The sequence below is a fragment of the Ictidomys tridecemlineatus genome, chromosome 5 (assembly GCF_052094955.1).
Source record: "Ictidomys tridecemlineatus isolate mIctTri1 chromosome 5, mIctTri1.hap1, whole genome shotgun sequence".
NCBI classification, from domain to species: Eukaryota; Metazoa; Chordata; class Mammalia; order Rodentia; family Sciuridae; genus Ictidomys; species Ictidomys tridecemlineatus.
Window position 1 is genome coordinate 135,202,224 of NC_135481.1, and position 20,069 is coordinate 135,222,292.

Sequence of the window (20,069 nt, forward strand, 5' to 3'; positions counted from 1 at the left end):
AGATAAAGGTCAAATAATATTCCCCTAATCTGGAACTGAGTTTGAGGCTATTATACTAATATGGTATCTCTTTTTAAAGCCTTTTGTCTTTTTCTTCCTCCTCAGCATTTTCTGCATTAGCAAATATTGACCTGGCTTTAGAGCAGGGAGATGCCCTGGCCTTGTTCAAGACTCTGCAGTCTCCTGCTCTGGGTCTTCGAGGACTCCAGCAACAGAACAGTGACTGGTACTTCAAGCAGCTCCTCAGTGATAAGCAGCAGAAGAGACAGGTGAACATACTTTGGGTGGAACCTGCAAGAGTTCCTGTACATCCATTTGATTTTTGTTTGTCTTTGATATTGGGCATTGAACCAGGTGCATTAACCATTGAGACACATCTCCAGCCCTTTTTATTTTTTATTTCAAGACAGGGTCTTGATAGGTTGCTGAGGCTGGCATTGAATTTGCCATCCTCCTCCCTCAGTCTCCCTAATCACTGGAATTACAGGCATGCACCACTGCACCCAGCTATTTACATCCTTTTGAATTTCATGCTGTCATTTAAAGATATGGCCTTTTCTTATTCCTAATCTCTTTTCCATCATTAGTTGAAAAAACTTTCCTTAGCTAAATTATACATTATCTTCAGCCTCTTTTGCTTTTAGAGCTGTGAATCCTCTTTTAAAATAATTAATACTCTGAATCTAACCACTTCTTCACTTCAGTTTTCCTGCTCCTCCCTGAGAAAAAGCCTTTGAAGGAAAACAAAATCTGAATTTTTTTACATTATTACTTGGGAATTTCCACTTTAAAACAAACACACACCACACACTAGTTTGCCTTGGCCAACACTGGGAAAATACTTAATTTTTTCTATGGGTAGATTATGTGGAATTAAATTTTGTGGAGTTTTGGGTTTTTGTTTTTTTAAAGAACAAACATGAAGGGCTTTCTTTTTGTCTAAATAAGGGCAAATATACATTTTACAAATTCTCTGTATGTTGGTTAGAGAAAGTAGCATTAATGTGCTCTAATGATTCTGTAAACATTTTCTCTCAGAACATTTTGATGCTTTTCACAAAATAGTTTAAAAAATGTGCTGATATCTGGAAAGTCACTCTAGTCCAGATTTGTCTCTAGCCAAGCTGATACTTGGCTCCATGTAGCCCGTAGCTGTCACTTGTGTTCACCCTGTGTCTGCTGCTAAGATATGAAAACTATCAGGTCTAGAGGCATAGGCATGAGTAATGTCTTCATAAATGTTCTTTGCTTTTCTCAGAGTGGTCATACTGATCCCCTGCAAAAAGAGGAGCTGCAGTCTGGAGTAGATGCTGCAAACATTGCTGCCCAGCAATATCAGAGAAGTAAGAATCCTCTCAGCTGGGTGTCCCCTGAAATTTTTAGGATGGGAGGAAATTTGTGGCTTTATGTCAATCAGGGTGTGAGGTTAGCATCTATTACCCCTCATCCTCTGCCCCAAGCCTACTAGCCATAATGACTACCAAGTACTTTGGGAGGCTCTAGGGTTCTTCCATTTTTTTTTGGCGGGGTGGGAAGTGTTGGTGTGGGTACCAGGGATTGATCTCAGGGGCATTTGACCACTGAGCCACATTCCCAGCCCTATTTTGTATTTTATTTAGAGACAGGGTCTCACCGAGTTTCTTAGCGCCTCGCTTTTGCTGAGGCTGGCTTTGAACTGGGAATCCTCTTTCCTCCGCCTCCAGAGCTGCTGGGATTACAGGCGTGCACCACTGCACCTAATGGGTTCTTCCAGTTTTAAAAGTAGAAGTAGAGTTAATGCAGGCTCACTTTGGCCAATAAGCACTTTATAGTCAGGGAAATATCTAGAGGAGGAGATACTAGATTGGTAAAATTTGAATTGTGAATGAGGAAAAGAAGAATGTTCCTTATGTGAGACAATAAGGAAGAAAGTGGGAGCAGGGGTGCAAAAGGTGAGCAATTCATTTAAGGAAATGATGGTTAGAATAAAATTTTTATATATGTTTTGGGTTGAATAAAGTCAGACAAAGTGTTAGAAAAGACTGTGGAATGCTTTGAATTGTAGCCTAAGAGGTATTTGCTGGACTCCAGGGGAAAGAAAAGATGTTTTAGGTGGAGATAATAGTGGCATATGGGATGAGTTGAGTAGAAAGAAAACATGGATGAGGAGAATGATTAGGAGGCTGCCCTTATTGAAATATGGCTCACATGTCATACATCATACAAAAGAAGCAACATTTAAAAGATGAAAGATCCACTTCAAGCTTCATAGCCTGATATTTCATAGCTTCAGTGAAAATTGTCACTTCCTTTCCCATAGGGCTGTCTAAGCCTGCTGCATTTCTGACCTCCTATTTTCTGCATAGGATTGGCAGCAGTGGCAGCAATTAATGCTGCAATCCAGAAGGGTGTTGCTGAGAAGACTGTTTTGGAACTAATGAATCATGAAGCACAGCTGCCCCAGGTGTATCCATTTGCTGCTGATCTTTATCAGAAGGAACTTGCTACTCTGCAGCAACAGAGTCCTGAAGTAAGTTAGTCAATCCTCTCTTGTTTGTAAGCCAAATGGGGTGGAAGTAAATTTAATATCCACATCTTAATAAGCTTAGGTAGAATGGTTTTCCAGAAACTTACTTTTCTTATAGTTTATTTAAACTTCCATCTCTTTTGGTATTGGAGAATACTTCCACTTACTGTGTTTTCTTTCTCCCTTTCTGTACAGCATAACCTCACCCATCCAGAGCTCTCTGTTGCTGTGGAGATGCTATCATCAGTGGCCCTAATCAACAGGGCACTGGAATCGGGAGACATTGGTACAGTGTGGAAGCAATTGAGCAGTTCAGTTACAGGCCTTACCAACATTGAGGAAGAAAACTGTCAGAGGTGGGTGTCCACAGTAAATGCATTGAGTCCATTACATACCTGATATCCCTGCATTTCATCTATCTTCTCTTCTGTTTTCTCTGCAGGCATTATGACTATAGTGTAATCATTCTTTTTTGTTGTTGTTGTGCTTTGATTCTTTTTATTCTGTATTAAGCGGAAGCATTTACAGTACATTACAGATACCATGATGTTCCTCTACTAAATACATGTGCTTATCTAAATTTGTTATATAGCCAAAATAACACTGTACTATCAGCAATATTAATACTTCTTTTAATATCTTCTAAATCTTAGTTCTTTTTTTTTTCATTCTTGTTCAGTTGTTCCAAAACTGTCCTTTATAACTGGTTTATTCAAACTGGGATCTAGACCAGGACCATGTGTGGCATCTGGCTTATGTCCCTTAGGTTTCTTTTAATCTAGAATAGGTCCTCTTTTTCATGACACTGACTTGTTAATGAGATGGGGCTAGTTGTTCTATAAAATTTCTCATCTTATGTATAGTTCTAGGAGCTTTCTCATGTTGCTTATTCTTATAAATTGGAAATTGAATCTAAAGACTTAACATGATTTAGTTCACCATTTTTGTGATGTGAATATGATATGATATCAAAAGACATATAAGATCTATTTTTTCTTCTATTTGAGATTCTTAGATTTTATCCTTGGGTCAGGGAGACAGTTTAAACACCATTGCATATTTTTTCCTTTAACAACAGGATATCATTTCTTTTTTTAAAAACTTTTTTTTTGAGAGAGAGAGAGAGAATTTTTAAATATTTATTTATTTTTAGTTTTCGGTGGACACAACATCTTTATTTGTATGTGGTGCTGAGGATCAAACCCAGGCTGCACGCTTGCCAGGCGAGCATGCTACGCTTGAGCCACATCCCCAGCCCCAGGATATCATTTCTTTTTGAACCTTTTACAACATCAAAGTGCTCCTTTCCCATTAACTGTTCACAGAATATTTTTTAACCCAATAGAGAATTTTTGCTTAAATCAGCACTTTAAAAGTTGCTGAATAATGATTTGTTCATCTGTCATTGCTTCTACATTTATTAGCTCATGTGTCTGGTTGAGGAGGTGCTGGGAATTTAGCTCAGGGCCTCATGTGTGCTAGGCAGATGCTCTACCATTGAACTACACACCCAGTTTTTTTTTTTTTTTTTTTTTTTGGGTCATTAAAGGAATTGCTTTAGTTGTTGCCCTTGATTCTATATATAACAAGCTATTGAATAAGTGACTTCCTTACATTTTCACATTTTGTTTAAGGGAACTCCTCAATCCCAAAACTTGCCTATAGATTATATCAAACAGTTGGGGTACCCTAGAGTTCCTTTGTTCTTTGAGTACTTTGTTCCTTAGTCTTCTCATTTCTGTTATAATCCTAAAGGTCTTTTATTCTTGATTGGGGTTGGGGGCAGGTATCTCGATGAGTTGATGAAACTGAAAGCTCAGGCACATGCAGAGAATAATGAATTCATCACATGGAATGATATCCAAGCTTGTGTGGACCATGTGAACCTGGTGGTACAAGAGGAACATGAACGTGAGTAATCATCCTGCCCCTCAAGTAATGTCACTATTAAAGATGATGCAATTTCCATGAACTGGTTCTAGATATCGTTGCTAAAATAACTTTTTTTGGGGGGGGTACCAGGGATTGAACTTGAACTTGGGCGCACTCAACCACTGAGCCACATCCCCAGCCCTATTTTATATTTTATTTAGAGACAGAGTCCCACTGAGTTGCTTAGTGCCTCGCTTTTGCTGAGGCTGGCTTTGAACTTGTAATCCTCCTGCCTCAGCCTCCCAAGCTCCTGGGATAACAGGCATGTGCTCTACACCTTGTTAGAATAACGTGTGTGTGTGTGTGTGTGTGTGTGTGTGTATGTGTATGTATGGTGCTGGGGATTCTACCTAGGGCCTTGTGCTTGCAAGGCAAGCACTCTACCAACTGAGCCCCTAGAATAATTTTTGAGAGAAAAGTATTTATAAAACTCAAAAAGCTAAGGTTGGGGAGCTGGGGTTGTGGCTCAGTGGTACAGCACTTGTCTAGCATGTACGAAGCACTGGGTTCAATTCTCAGCACCACATATAAATAAGTAAATAAAATAAAGGTCCATGAACAACTAATAAAAATATTTTTTTAAAAAAGCTAACATTGGATACTGTTTTCAAAACACTAGGCAATTGCTATAGTTAGGTATGAATCTAATAAATAAGTTTGAGGGACTGGGAATGTAGCTCCAGTGGTAGGACACTTATTTAACATGCATGGGGCCCTGGGTTCAATCCCTAGTACTGCTGCCAAAGAAACAAAACAAAACAATAAGAATAAGAAATTTGGGGCTGGGGTTGTGGCTCAGTGGTAGAGCACTCACCCAGCACGTGCAAGGCCCTGGGTTCGATCCTCAGCACCATATAAAAATAAATAAATAAAATAAAGGTATTGTGTCCAACCACAACTAAAAACAATAGATATTTTTTAAAAAATAAATTTTTCAGGAGGTGAAATGTGTGTTGCTTTGCTCAGGTGGAGGGCACTATCCTCCACAAGAATCCTCTTGCTTTACACACCTGCCTTAAGTTCCAGGCGGGGTTCTTAGGTCACTGCACTTGTGAATATTGGCTATAAATTTGGGGGTTCTTTCTGTCCCCTCAGGCTCAATAGTTTGCTATTGAGAACTGGAAAAAGTGCTAGACTTATGATAATAGTTTTATTACAAAGATATAAATTAGGGCAATCAAATGAAGAGACCCATAGGGCAATATTTGGGAGGGTCTCAAATACAAGGCTCTCTGCCTTCAGTTCGTGTCTTCCTCCTGATGTATATCACCCACCTGAGAAGCTCACCAGAGCAGTTTTTATTTGGGCTTCATTATTTACACATGGTTGACTGAATTAATTGTCCATGTGATTAAACTCAGTACCCATTCTGCTTTCTCTTCCTGGCAATCAGGAGGCCAGGCTGGTATCACATGACTCTAAGCCCCAGTCTTAACAATAATGTGATTGATCTTTCCAGCATGGCTAGTTCCCATCCTCAAATTACCTAGAGGCCCACTAGCAGTTGTTGGTTAGCATAAAGGCAGTTTTGGTGTGAGGATCCACTACAAAGAACACAGATACACCTGTCACTCAGGTTATTCTAAGGATTTTAGAGGCTCCCTCCCAGGAACTAGGAACAAAGACCAGCCAAATTTTGCAGGTATAAGAGTCCTTATAAAAATACACAGTTGCCTAAATACTTCTCATTTTAATTTCCTTTAAGAAATAACAGCTCATTCAGAGGGAAAGAGATTTGCCTTGGAATGGTGGTGGTGATGGTGGTGGTGGTAGTGGTGGTGGTGGTGGTGGGGGCTAGGTTTAAATCTTCCATCTGCCTCTTGTTTAATATATTATCTTAAGAGAAAAGATTCTTAAACTTTCTCTTTTCTCCTATAAAAATATTTAATTAGGGGCTGGGGTTGTGGCTCAGTGGTAGAGTGCTCACCAGCACTAAGAACCCTTAAACTCTGACTTTTTATGAGTCAGGAGTAGTTAATTACATTTTTTTAAATGCAAATATTTCACAATACTGAATTTTTAAAAAATACCTTTATTTATTTATTTATTTGTGTGTGTGTGTGTGTGTGTGTGTGTGTGTGTGTGGCTGAGGATCGAACCCAGGGCCTTCATGTGCTAGGTGAGCACTCTACTGCTGAGTTACAACCCCAGCCCTATTACATATTTGAATGTACCTGAAAGCTATAAAGCCAGTTTCATCAAAATTCCCTGTCAATTTTAAGTTAGAAGAATTGAAAAAAACAAAACAAAAAAAACCTTTGGCTTTCAATAGGAATGAGTATGAGGGACTCTAGATTAAATAAGAACTAAATTATTATTTTTTTAAACATTTTCTTTTAGTTGTAGATGGACACAATACCTTTATTTTATTTATTTATATGTGGTTCTGAGGATCAAACCCAATACCCCACGTGTGCTACGCAAGTGCTTGACCACTGAGCCACCATCTCAGCCCACACTAAATTATTGTTAAAAAGTATTTCTTACTGGGTAACAAATGGTGGTCTGATTCATGGTTACTCTGGTGGACATATGATTAGCATGTTTCAAGATTTATTTTTAGAAAGAGATCTCAGCCAAATTTGCCAAATTTTATTCTATTGTGTGCATGTGCTAATATGTAACAACAAATCCACCATTATATACTATTATAATGCACCAATAAAAATGGGGAAAAATGGAAAATGAGTCTCACTATATTGCATATGCTGATCTTGAGCTTGTGGATTCAAGAGGTCCTTCCCCCTCAGACACCTGAGTAATGGCTACTATAAGTGTTCACCATCATGCTTGGATAGGATTGATTTGTTTATACATTTTGTAATTTTAAAAAATAACCTTTTTCTTTGTATATCTAGGGATTTTGGCCATTGGTTTAATTAATGAAGCCCTGGATGAAGGTGATGCCCAAAAAACTCTGCAGGCCCTGCAAATTCCTGCAGCTAAACTTGAAGGAGTTCTTGCAGAAGTAGCCCAGCATTACCAAGATACACTGATTAGAGCAAAGAGAGAAAAGGCCCAGGTGAGCAGTGTTGGATTTATTCTTTTTGTTTAGAGCAGTTCATCCTTTGTAAAGATGGATGTCTCCTTGATGTATTTATTAACAATTTTCTGGTCCCCCATAGATTAAGAGCACTGGAGAGAGTGAACTATGAAAATTAGAGACTCCACTTTCCTGAAGTTCATGCTATTTTACATATTTGGGGTTTTGTTTTTGTTGTTAGTTGTAGACATTTCTCTTAGGGTAAATTCTTTATTGAAATATTGAAATATAAGATCCAGAAAATATAAGATCCAGAAAAATGTACAAACTATGTAAGTATTCAAGTTACATAAATTTTTAAAACTTAACATGTCTGTGTAATTGGTATACAGAGTATAGGAAGCATTACCAGCACCCCTCATATCTCCTTCATGTCCTCTGATGCCCTGTCCATTCTGTCATTTGGTGGTAACCACTATCCTGATTTTTAACACCATAGCTCATTTTTGCCCATTTTTAAACTATATTTAAATTGAACCATACACTATGTATTCTTTTGGTATTGAGCTTCTGTTGCCCAACATGTTAGTGATGTTCATCTGTGTGGTCACATGTAATAATAGTTTATTCATTCTCATTGTTTTGTACTATCCTATTGTACAATGATGTATTCTATTATTGGTGAAATTTTGTTTTGTTTTTTTTTTTCCCCTATTACTGGGGATTGAACCTATGGATGCTCTACCACTGAGCGCTCTCTCCAGCCGTTTTATTTATTTATTTTATGATTTTATTTTTTGATACTAGAAATGGAACCCAGGGGTGCTTTACCATTGACTGCATCCTTAATCCTTTTTATTTTGAAACAGAGTCTTGCTGAATTGTCCAGGCTGGCCTTGAACTTGTGATCCTCCTCTGCCTCAGCCTTCTGAATTGCTGGGATTACAGGCATGTGTGAACATGCCTGACACTTTTTTTAGACAGGGTGTCCCTAAGTTGTGGAGGCTGGCCTCAAACTTTCATCATCCTGAAAAGGAACCAAATCATGCTAAATATGTTCCTTTGTGACTAGCTGCTCTCCCCCGCCATCTGTTATGGGAATTGAACTCAGGGCTATTCTTTTCAATCAGGCCCTTTTTTCAATTATGAAACAGGGTCTTACTAAGTTGCCCAGGCTGGCCTTGAACTTGCCATCCTCTTTCCTCAATCTCCCAAAAAGCTAGGTTTACAGGCATGCATCACTGTGTCTTGTGTGACTAGCTTCTTAGATGTAGCTTGATTTATTCAACCGTAATATGTATCAGTACTTCTTTTTTTTTTTTTACTACTGAATAATATTCTGTTGCAGATATTTTATTTTTTCATTGATAAGTCAATGGCTGTATAGGATATTTCTACTTTATTTCTATTAGGAATAATGCTGCTATAAAAGTGCTTTTAAAATTAATTGTATAAACCCATCTTTTAAAAAGTTTATTGGTTGTGGTTCCTAGCTAGTTTGTTGGGGAAACTGAAAATAATTTATACTTCTTTTTATGCTGTTGTTGTCTAGGAAGTTGCCTTGTATGTAGTAGGCCTCATGTATTAGTTGCATGATTAAAACATAATTACATCTATTTTTCTAATTGTGATCTTTTAAGTTCTTTCTAAGTAATAACAGCTAAATAGGAAGAACCATGGCTTCCTTTTCTGACTTAGAAAATCCCTCAAGTGATATTCTTAGAGGGACTTGAAAAGCTAAAAGGAAATTTTAATTGAAGGAGTCGGATTCTTTCTGGGAAGTCAGAGAAAAAAAAAAAATAGCTGAAGGCTCTAGTGTATGGGAGGAGTCGCTTATAAACTGACACCATGCAGGCACTATAAATTTGGATTGGAGTGAAGGAGTTGTGGGTAATATTATAGTGTTAACTGATCTCCTTTGATTCCCTTGCCATGAGAGTAGTTGACAGTTTACATGTCCTAATCATGTGAGTGTAGTGGTTGTAGGTTTTCTTTAAAAGGCACATTATTATGCAGAATGTCACCTGATCCCATGCAGAGGATTGAATCAACTCCTATTGCACAGGCAAGAAATGGAGACTAGGGGATCATCTGATTTCATTTATTTGAGTAAGAAGGAGTTGGCTTTGGAAAAGCTAGAATCTGAGGTCTCAATCTTTCATTTATTCATTGAACTTGGCTAATCATCAGAAAAGTAATTTAAAAATACATATTTCTAAATTTTAATTCTACTGATTTAGAATATCAGCTGTGGAGCCTAGCTGCAATGATTCTGTATAGTTTGGAGATAATAGTGTTTGCTTTCAGGAATATCCAAAGGAGCCTTATATCGATGGGACTGTCAGAAGAGTGGAATTTGGGAGAATATACTAGGTTGAGTTCCATATCTAAAGAGGAAAGTAGATAGTACAGAATGTGCATAGTCCTCACTCATGTTGTAAGGCTGTTTGCTCTTTTTTAAATGGTATTGAGGATTGAACCCAGGGATTCTCTACCACCAAACTATGTCCTCAACCCTTTTTATTTTTTATTTTTGGGTCTCCTTAAGTTGCCAAGACTGGCTTCAAACTTAACAATCTTCTTGCCTCAGCCCCTCAAAGTAGCCTGGGATTACAGGTCTGCTTCACTTTGCCTGGCTCTGTCTACTCCTTTTGTTTGCATCATGGGAGTTAAACTTTAAGAGGATGTGAGTGGAGTTTGAAGCATTTCCTTTTGCTGTGGAATAACTTTTCAGAGTTCATCAAAGTGGAGGAAGGGTAGAGTTGAAGAAAAATTTGCTTAACTTTGTCAGGTCCCAGCTTCATTAACTACACTATAGGTGGAATTGTCTTTTTGAAGCTTCAGGATTTTTTTTTAATATTTATTTTTTAGTTATAGGTGGACACAATATCTTTATTTTATTATTATTATTATTATTTTTATGTGGTGCTGAGGATTGAACCCAGGGCCTCATGCATGCTAGGCGAGCGCTCTACCTCTAAGCCACAACTCCAGCCCTGAAGCTTCAGTTTTTCTTCCAAGTTTCTATGAGTCATTTTGGGAATGGTTTTAAAAGTAAATATCACTGCATTCCAAATTTTGTAAGCAAAATACCTTCATTTGTTTTCTTGTAGTATCTTTGTGTATACTCTTGGTATGGACTAATACTGGTCTTATAGAGTGATTTGGAAATCATCCTATAAGGAATTATTTCCTTATAGAAAGAGTTTGGAAGTATTTCTAAAGGTTTGGTTAATTGTTCTTTAAACATTTGATAGAATTCACCAGGAAAGCCATATGACCCTGGGGTTGTAGGGGTTTTTTTTGGTGGTGATGGGTGGGGTTTGATTATGAATTCTGCTTCTATGCTTGACATCAGTCCATTTACATTATCTGGAAGTATTCTTTCTGCCCCTTTTTCTTCTTATCTTCAGGGAATCTCATCGCGTGCACCTCAACATAATGGTGGCCAGATCTCAGGCTTTGTCCATTATTCTTTATTATTTTTTTTTGCTGATTCTCAGATCATCTCGATTGACCTATTTCAAGTTTTCTTCTTCTTCTTCTTCTTCTTCTTCTTCTTCTTCTTCTTCTTCTTCTTCTTCTTCCTCCTCCTCCTCCTCCTCCTCCTCCTCCTCCTCCTCCTCCTCCTCCTCCTCCTCCTCCTCCTCCTCCTCCTCCTCTTTCTCCTCCTCCTCCTCTTCTTCTTCTTCTTAGTTGTATATGAACACAATACCTTTGTTTTATTTGTTTATTTTTTTTAATGTGGTGTGAGGATTGAATCCAGTGTCTCACACATGCCAGGCAAGCGTGCTACCACTGAGCTACAACCCCAGTCCAAGTTTGCTAATTTTTTTCTTTCACTTGTTCAAATCTATTTTGACCCTCTCTAGTGAATTTTTCTTTCAGCTATTGTACTTTTCAATTCCAGAATTTCAGTTTTAGTGTAGTTTGATTTCTCTTGGTGAGACATACTTTTCTTTAATTCTCTAGACATGATTTCCTTTAGTTCTCTAACATACTTAAAATAGCTGAATTAAGCCTTTGTAAGTCTAATTTTGGGCTTCCTTAAGGATGCTTTCCCTTTGTTTGTGTTTTTGGAAACTAGACAATTTATTAATCAAATGTGGCAACCCTGGAAATCAAATTTCACTCCTTCTTGAGGGTTTGTTCAGTGACTTTTCTGACTTTTCTGAATTCTGTAAGGCATATTCTTATCATGGGTCCCCTGATGTCAGCTAGGTTAGCTAGTGGTGAACTAATGTTAAATCATTTCCTTCAATCCCAAAGCCAATAAGGCTTCCAGCTGTTGCAGGGGGGCGCTGTGCACATGTTGGAGCACAACTTCAACACTTAAACCAGTTTGTAATTCTGTCTTAACCTTCACTTCATATTGCCCAGATGCTCAAGGTCAGCCCAAGGTGAGACTTGTAGCTTTATCATATCTTCTCTGAGTATGTACAAATCCCACAAATTCACTGTGACCTTCTAGATTCCCATCCCAGGAATATGTCACATTTTTAAAGTTCTCCCTGGATATCTTATTCTCAAGCTTTTCCTTCTAAGCTTTTTGGTTAGTCTATGTTTGCCCAAACTCTTATCCATTGCTGCAGGTCTCCATGATGCCCCAGGAGGAAAGTCTGTCTGCACAGTTAGTTAGGTCAAATAAGGACAGACAGGCAAGTGTGATCCTCCAGGGAACCATCAAACAGGCCAATTAATGACAGTTCTCTGGGGGGGCTTTGAAGTCAGGGTGGGGACAGGTGGGAATATGACAGTTAAAAGCTCGCCACTAAAAGCTGAATATTCTTACCAAGATTTACTATTTTGAGTTAGCCCTCCCAAAGCTGCAAGCCTTTGATTAATCACCGTTGTTTTTTAAAAAAAATTGATTCTATTTTCCTCTCCTTGTATTTGTTCCTTTTATACCTCTTTCTCTAAACTTCCACTATGCAGCAACTAACGGATTAATATCTAAACAGCAGGAACCAAAAGGGCTATGCTCTATTCTGATTGTTTATGGTGTGTAGTTGATAAATGTTCAGTAGAGTCACATGTGTTAATGTGTATATGTTATGTCCAGGTCTGTGGCTATGTAAATGTGTATATGTAATATTTTGACTATCACACACATAAACTATGTCACATAATAAAAGAGAGTGTTTAAAGAAAGTTTTAAGGGGTAAGAAGTACCCCATAGGGTTGTATGTATATATACATAAAATAGCCATTCTTTTACCCTTCTCTTTTCCTTTCCCCATGTTTTCTGGCTCTCTTACCACTTTTTCTTCCCGATAGTACTGGGGATCGAACCCAGGGGCACTCTACCACTGAACTATGTGTCCAACCTCGCCTTTAAAAAAAAATTGACATAGAATTTTGCTAAGTTGTTCAGGTTGGCCTTGAACTTAACCATCCTCCTGCCTCAGCCTCTCAAATAGCGTGAGATTACAGGTGTGTGCCACCATGCTTGGCTCCTTTCCCTCTTTCACCTCCAGTTATTGCTCACTCCTTTTTAAAAATTCTTATTTTTGGTCCTTATCCACCCCCACCCCCAAAGGTACAAACTTTTTTTTTTTTAAATGCCTTTATTTATTTACTTTTATGTGGTGCTGAGGATCGAACCCAGTGCCTCATAAGTGCTAGGCAAGTGCTCTACCATTGAGTCACAACCCCACCCCCTGGTCCTTATCTCTTTACCTCTTTTGACATGTAATCATGTTCCTAAGTGCCTATCAGAGTTGTTAGGGGGCTGTACTTTATTTTGAATAGCATTTTCACATTAAATCTTTTTTGTCTCAGTATTCTCTGTGATACCTAGCTCAGGGTTTTAATGCCATCCTCAGTGATTGAGTTAATCTTGGATTATCTCTTTAGAACAAACTTCACTGATCGTGAGTTTTATGATCTTATTTGATCTTATTCAAATAAGTACTTGGAGCAATAAGAACCTGCCCTTCCTTTACACTGGGATGAGGTGAAATATGCTGTCTTTCTTCTCTTCAGTCTGCTGAAAGGTATTTCTCTAACATGTTTCCTGATCATACTTGAGATACTAATCCATTCTCTTTTTCTTGCTTTTGATAGTGTCACTCCATTGCTTCTTTCTTAGAGGAATATGTATGGAAGATTTACCTTAATCACTTTACTTTAGTTTGCATGGGGCAGGGAAGACAGAATTCCAAATGGCTAGAATTCTTCCAAAGCGCTGCCTTCCTCTCCCTGCAAGGGAGGGAAAGAGTTTTGCTTATAGCACATTCTATTCAAGGATAATCACTATGGGATCAGGCAAAAAGTGAACCAAAGTGTCTTGATTCTGTGGAAATGCCTCTGTGTGTGTGTGTGTGTGTGTGTGTGTGTGTGTGTGTGTGTGTGTTTAATGCAAGTGTTTTTAGGCTGCTTCCCTTGGAGACTGGACGTTTAGCCTGTTGCTTATGACTTCTCAATTTGCAGTTTCACAAGCCTGTTCCTGACTCATCGTAGTTTCACATTGGATCTATTGTTTCACATTTCCAGCACTTACTTTTAAGACTCTAGGGGATTGTGTGTGGTCATTTTCTATTTTCAGTAACAGAAGGTGGCTAGTGGGTAGGAGAGTCTAGTAGCTATTCAGTGATTTTTTTTTTTCTTTCTCTTTATCAGTTTACTCTTTTTCCTTTCTCAAGACTATGAACTTTCTAAAATTGGGACTGGGCTGCCACCCACATAATTTGGTTAAATGATCTTCTCTGTAACTTTGGGATTTTTGTTTGTTTTTGTTTTTTGTGGTGCTCGAACCTAGGGCTTTGTGCATACTAAACAAGTGCTCTACCACTGAGCCACATTTCTAGCCCCATGATCTTTCTTTCTAAAACTCCATATTTGAGAAATATCAATGCTCTCAATTTCACATTTGGTGGGGTGTGGGTTACCCTTTCAGCAACAGTCTTTATAGATTTCAGGGATATGGCTGTTCTGCTCTGCTGAGTGAAATGTTGTGTTACTCTCTACAATAAGACAGGAAGAAAGCCAGTCTCCTCTAACATTTTGTGGCTTCAGCTTTTGGGTAGTGCAGTTTTCCACTTTGCCCCAAAGCCCAGACACTGCCTCATCTAGCCACACAGTCAAGATTATTGACTAAGTTCTTTATTCTGCCTCACTGGTGCCTTGGCAAACTATATTCACATCAAGTAATTTCACTGGTTGTTTGAACTACTGTTTATCCCAATTGCTATTAGCACAATCCTCAAGAGCATGGTAATTTTGTTAGGCCTGCCAAGATCACCATAAATGTGCGTCTCACAACCTGGCCATTTAAAAACCTGAGGTGTCTTGCCCATTCTGAAGAAGGCTGCCACATTCATCTGATGAATTGATGCTCTGTATAAAGATTTTAGAGACATCTTATAAAACAAAGAACTCTCACTCTTTTGGAACAGGTATCTTATATAACTATAAGTCCAACCATTGAAATCTAAGTAGGTGTCAGAGGTGGTTTCCAATTCTGACTCTCACACTGAGAATAGGTAGACAATAGAATATCTATTGTGCTAACTAATAGTAACAGAAGTACTACCTACTACTTTACTAAATCGCACTTTGTTAGCCAGATTTGTGAAAATTGGCAGGTATTAGAACAAGATATTTCTGGTAATCCAGTGCCTTTCATGATCACTAGTAGCCTATTTAAAAAAATATACCCATAACACATTGTCTGTGAGCTGAGGACTAGGCACAACACTTGCCTAGCATGCACAAAGCCTTGGGTTTGATACACAGCACCATATACATACGAAAAAAGAAAGAAAGGTCTAAAGCTATATTTAGAAAGACAGAAGTAAGTCATTTCTATGACATCACCTCTGTTCCCAGTAGTCAACTCAAACTACATTGTGGGGTAATGAGCTTTTGTTGAGCATATTAAGGAAACTAATCATCATTTATTGGTGTGTTTCTCTGAAAATGTGTTTTTAATTTCCCAAGAACTGATTTAACATGAAAATGTTAGAATATAATCTGGTGATAAGTTTAGATTGCCTGTAGTAATTCATTTCTTTAAATGTAGTAATTTAAAAAGTTCTGTTTAAATTAAGACTTGACAGGCATTGGTAATCACAGAGAATATTAACTTCCTCTGAATATTTTAAACAAAGGAGACTTTCTAAAGAAAGTACTACATATTCATATACTTGCTTTGGTCTTTGTCAAAGTCCCTGGGTCCCTTCCCAGTTTCTCTGCTCATTTGCACCTTCTAGCTGCTCTTGACTTCTTCAACCACATGAGTTCATTATTTATTTATTTGTAGTTTTAGATGGACAGCATATTATTTTTTTATTTTTATGTGGTGCTAAGGATGGAACCCAGTGCCTCACAAGTGCTTTGCCACTGAGCTTCAGCCCCGTGCATTTCTGTCCTCCATTACATCTGAGCCATTGCCCCTTAAAACCTTTATCAGTTTTTTGATGCCTGTCTTCTTCCATCTAACTCATATATTTGGAACTTCTTCCTCCATATCTAATTGAGTCTCAGAAGCCCCCCTCATCACTTGTACATTGGTTTCATGATTGCTTTTAATGATTTGTAGGAAACCCAGGATGAGTCAGCTGTGTTATGGTTGGATGAAATTCAAGGTGGAATTTGGCAGTCCAACAAAGACACCCAAGAAGCACAGAAGTGTATGTATCAGCTATTTTATTTCTGTTTTTTGTGGAGGGTATGAGTGGTGAGGTATTCCATATCTCCATGTTCAGCTTGACCAAAATAGATATGGGGGCAGTAGTTGGCCAGTAGGTATTATTAGGTGAACTAGTGTTTGAACTCAAACAGTTTCAGGTTATTAACAATTCTTTTCTGGGATAGTTGCCTTAGGAATCTTTGCCATTAATGAGGCAGTAGAAAGTGGTGATGTTGGCAAAACACTGAGTGCCCTTCGTTCCCCTGATGTTGGCTTGTATGGAGTCATCCCTGAGTGTGGTGAAACTTACAAGAGTGACCTTGCCGAAGTCAAGAAGAAAAAACTGTCAGCAGGTGCGTTATGGAAAAGTGCATATGTGCCTAAAGCTAAGAACTTCAGTATGTGAGGAGACAGATGTAGAAGAAGGGAACAATCTTATGGAAAGATGTTTTAATGTAGAAGTACAGTGTTTAGGCTCATTTTATTATGTATTTGTTTATTTTTGCAGCAGTGTGGATTGAACCCAGTGAGCTACATCTCCACCCCTTTATATTTACTTTGAGATAGGGTCTCGATAAGTTACCCAGGCTAGCCTTGAACTTGAAATTCTCCTGAGTCACTGGGATAACAGGTGTGCATCACTACACCTGATTAGTCTTACTTTAGAGCAAATATTATCCCAATTTTTGAAAATACTCTTTCTTTTCCTTGCAAATTAGCTGATAGCTATTTTTATGAGAATGTGGAAAGGATTTTTGACCATTTATCTATTATAGGATTTCAATACCTCTGGTTATCTTTAACTTATAGGCAGTTAAAAATAGTGTATCTGAAAACAAAAATAAGACAATTTTATGGCCCTTTGTTTCTTAACTGGATATGTTGAATGGCTGCAAATTTTTTTTGTACTGCAGATTGAACCCAGGACTGCTTTACCACAGAGCTGCATCCCCAGCCATTTTATTTTTTAATTTTGAGACAGAGTCTTGCTAAGTTGCTAAGGCTGGCCTTGAACTTTTGATCCTCCTGCCTTGGGCTTTCAAGTTGTTGGGATTATAGCATGTGCTACCACACTTGGCATTTGCAAATCTTTTTATCAGAACAGTTTTCCAGCACACAGGCCTTAGACATAGACATTGGAAAGGACAGCCAATCATGGTTAGTTTCATAATTTGACTTCATAGGTATTTTCTTTTTACAATACAGATCTGAATAAACTAAATTAGATATTATATAACCATTATTTAATGTAGTCTTAGAATGAACCTTTACTTGCAAAGATCCAAGAAGCTAGTTTTGGGAATGGTTTTCATTCAGATTGTTAAAACCTGACTAGAATAACCCTAAAGTATTAGACATATAAATGTGGGGTGTGTGTGTGTGTGTGTGTCTATGGATTTCTTTTATCTTTCCTTTATTATTATTTTTTTAAAATTTTTAGTTGTAGATGGACACAATACTTTGTTAATTAATTTTTTTTTTAATGTGGTGCTTCTGATCGAACCCAGTGCCTCATTTGTGCTATGCAAGCGCTGTATTACTGAGCCACAACCCCACTCCTTATCTTTCCTTTATTTTCTGCCAGGAGATAATAATAGCAAGTGGGTGAAGCATTGGGTGAAAGGCGGATATTATTATTACCACAATCTGGAGACCCGGGAAGGAGGATGGGATGAACCCTCAGACTTTGTGCAAAATTCTGTGCAGCTTTCTCGGGAAGAGATCCAGGTAAGTTACATTTCTTCATTTGAGAAGGGTCTGAGAGAAAGGGTTTAGAACTAATATTAGTTAAGGGGAGGAGGACATGTGGTCAGAAGTCTTAGACTAAATTTCAGCTATATAATGTTTTGGAGTAATTTATATATATATATATATACCTTTATTTTAATATTTATTTATTTATTTATATTTTTGTATGTGGTGCTGAGGATCAAACCCATTGGCTCACACATGCTAGGCAAGCACTTACCACTGAGCTACACAACCCTAGGCCCAGAGTAATGTTTTTTAGTGGCTTGGGGGACAACTAAAGGTAAAACATCTGAATAGTAGAATTTAGTGAGATAAATTGTGTGCTTATTAAAGGAAATTTGATTGATCCAGAGATTATCTGCCTTTCATTTGTTCACAGTATTGTGAAAACAGCTGACACAGAACTGAGTCCAACAGTGTAAGGCAGGGAAAAGTAGGGGCTCTAATAATACAGTGATGGAAATGTTAAGGAAAAGTTAATTCTGTGCTGTAAAAAGATATTATAGGCAATTTTTTTTATTGGTTGTTCACAACGTTACACAGTTCTTGACATATCATATTTCATACTATTATAGGCAATATTTTAGCAGGTCAGAAAAAGAGGAAAGGCCCTTTAGGGCAGAAAAGACATGTGGGGAAAGGCACTGAGAAAGAACATAGACTATTTAAAGATTAACGCATTAGTGTTGTTGACTGGCATACTGATGGTACTGCATTAAAGGAGGCAGAGGGGGACAGTCTAATGGGCACTATGTTGAGAAATCCAGGCTCCATCTTCTACCAGAGTAGTGTGTAACCCTTGCTGGGTCATGTGCCTTTGAGAATCTTACCTCCAGAGAAACACTCCTGTCTAGTGTTTTGCAGGTATGTCAGGACCTAAGAATTTAAAGATGGGGTGATATTACCTGGCTTTATGAACATGACCTTAGCGCTCCGACTATCAAGTTAGCAGTCCAGACAGAATGTAAGAAGGGGAAGAAAAGCTAGAGGGCATACTGCCAGCTCCCTGTCTTCAGGAGCTTTCCCAAAGGTCTCACCTAACCATGCCTACTCAAAGCAGGGGTGGTTTAAATGCTCATGGTGTTGCTGGGGTGTGGGGGATGCTAGAGGGGAGAAGACTCTAACACCACAGAAAAGGGAGAATGTGGGTATTAAATGGGTAACCAGAAGCTCTTCCTCCCCATTCTCACTGCTGCTGCCCTCATTAAGCCCAGGTCCTCTCACTTCCATTATGATGGCAGCTTTCTGATTCACTCACTTTCTTAAAATTTCTCCTCACTCCATTCTGTCAGCTTTTCTTCTAATAGTATTATTTTTCTGAAAATAAATCTGATCGTTAATTTCTTTGCTTCAAGGTTTTCTGGTTCTCCAGTTTCTACAGCAACAGTCCAAAACCTCTAGATTGCTTTTTAAGATCATTTGCAGTCTGTGTAGGGATGCCACACTTTTGCATCCTGGGAGCCACCTGTGCACAGTACACAGCCCTGTAGTGGTACCAATCACTATATTCCTGTCAACAGTGACTCCTTCTCAGCTAGTATAGTGGAGATAGTTGGGTGGATAAAAGATAACTTGTAAAAGAAGATAACTTGTATTTCCAAGCTCGCCCTGAAAATACACACCTGAGGTTTATTTCTATTGCTCAGGTGAAAATCTAATAGAGATTTAGGAAGCAGTGAGGGTTAGATTTGTGCTTTGAATGAAACTTTGGTAAAATTAGTGTCCATTCTCAATTTTGGATATCTTTGAATGTGAACCACTGTTTTTTTTAGAGTTCCATCTCTGGGGTGACTGCTGCGTACAACCGAGAACAGCTTTGGTTGGCCAATGAAGGCTTGATCACCAAGCTGCAAGCTTGCTGCCGTGGCTACTTAGTTCGACAGGAATTCCGGTCCAGAATGAATTTCCTGAAGAAACAAATTCCTGCCATCACCTGCATCCAGGTATTTCAGAGTGTATTATACACACAGCAAGAAGGCTTCTAGATCAGGGGCAATAAACTGTCAGCTCCTAAAATCAAAGGTGTGAGTGTGTTTCTTAACTTCTGACCTTTTTTTCTCCTCTTAACAAATACCTTTTCTTTGCTACCATTGTAATCAGTGTGCTTAATGTTTAACGTGTGCTTAGTGTTTAATGATGGTACAGTGGCAGTTCTTGGGCAGCCTCTTCTTCTCTCTAACACTATGCCTTTGTGTAAAATTTGAATCTTGAGAGAAAAAACTGGTTTTGCTTCAATAACATGGTAGCACAGTGTCGTCACAGGA

General features: G+C 38.3%; 1 protein-coding gene across 1 annotated transcript in view; it reads left to right on the plus strand.

Annotated features, from left to right (window-relative positions):
* Nucleotides 1-20,069, plus strand: part of Iqgap1 (IQ motif containing GTPase activating protein 1) — a 105,566-nt gene that overhangs the window by 57,309 nt on the left and 28,188 nt on the right. The window contains exons 10-19 of the mRNA XM_005320167.5: nt 106-269; nt 1,259-1,343; nt 2,346-2,509; nt 2,702-2,862; nt 4,293-4,417; nt 7,297-7,460; nt 15,964-16,054; nt 16,239-16,406; nt 17,639-17,781; nt 19,578-19,748. Coding sequence (XP_005320224.1) covers nt 106-269; nt 1,259-1,343; nt 2,346-2,509; nt 2,702-2,862; nt 4,293-4,417; nt 7,297-7,460; nt 15,964-16,054; nt 16,239-16,406; nt 17,639-17,781; nt 19,578-19,748 — 1,436 coding nt within the window. The remainder of the gene's footprint in view (nt 1-105; nt 270-1,258; nt 1,344-2,345; nt 2,510-2,701; nt 2,863-4,292; nt 4,418-7,296; nt 7,461-15,963; nt 16,055-16,238; nt 16,407-17,638; nt 17,782-19,577; nt 19,749-20,069) is intronic.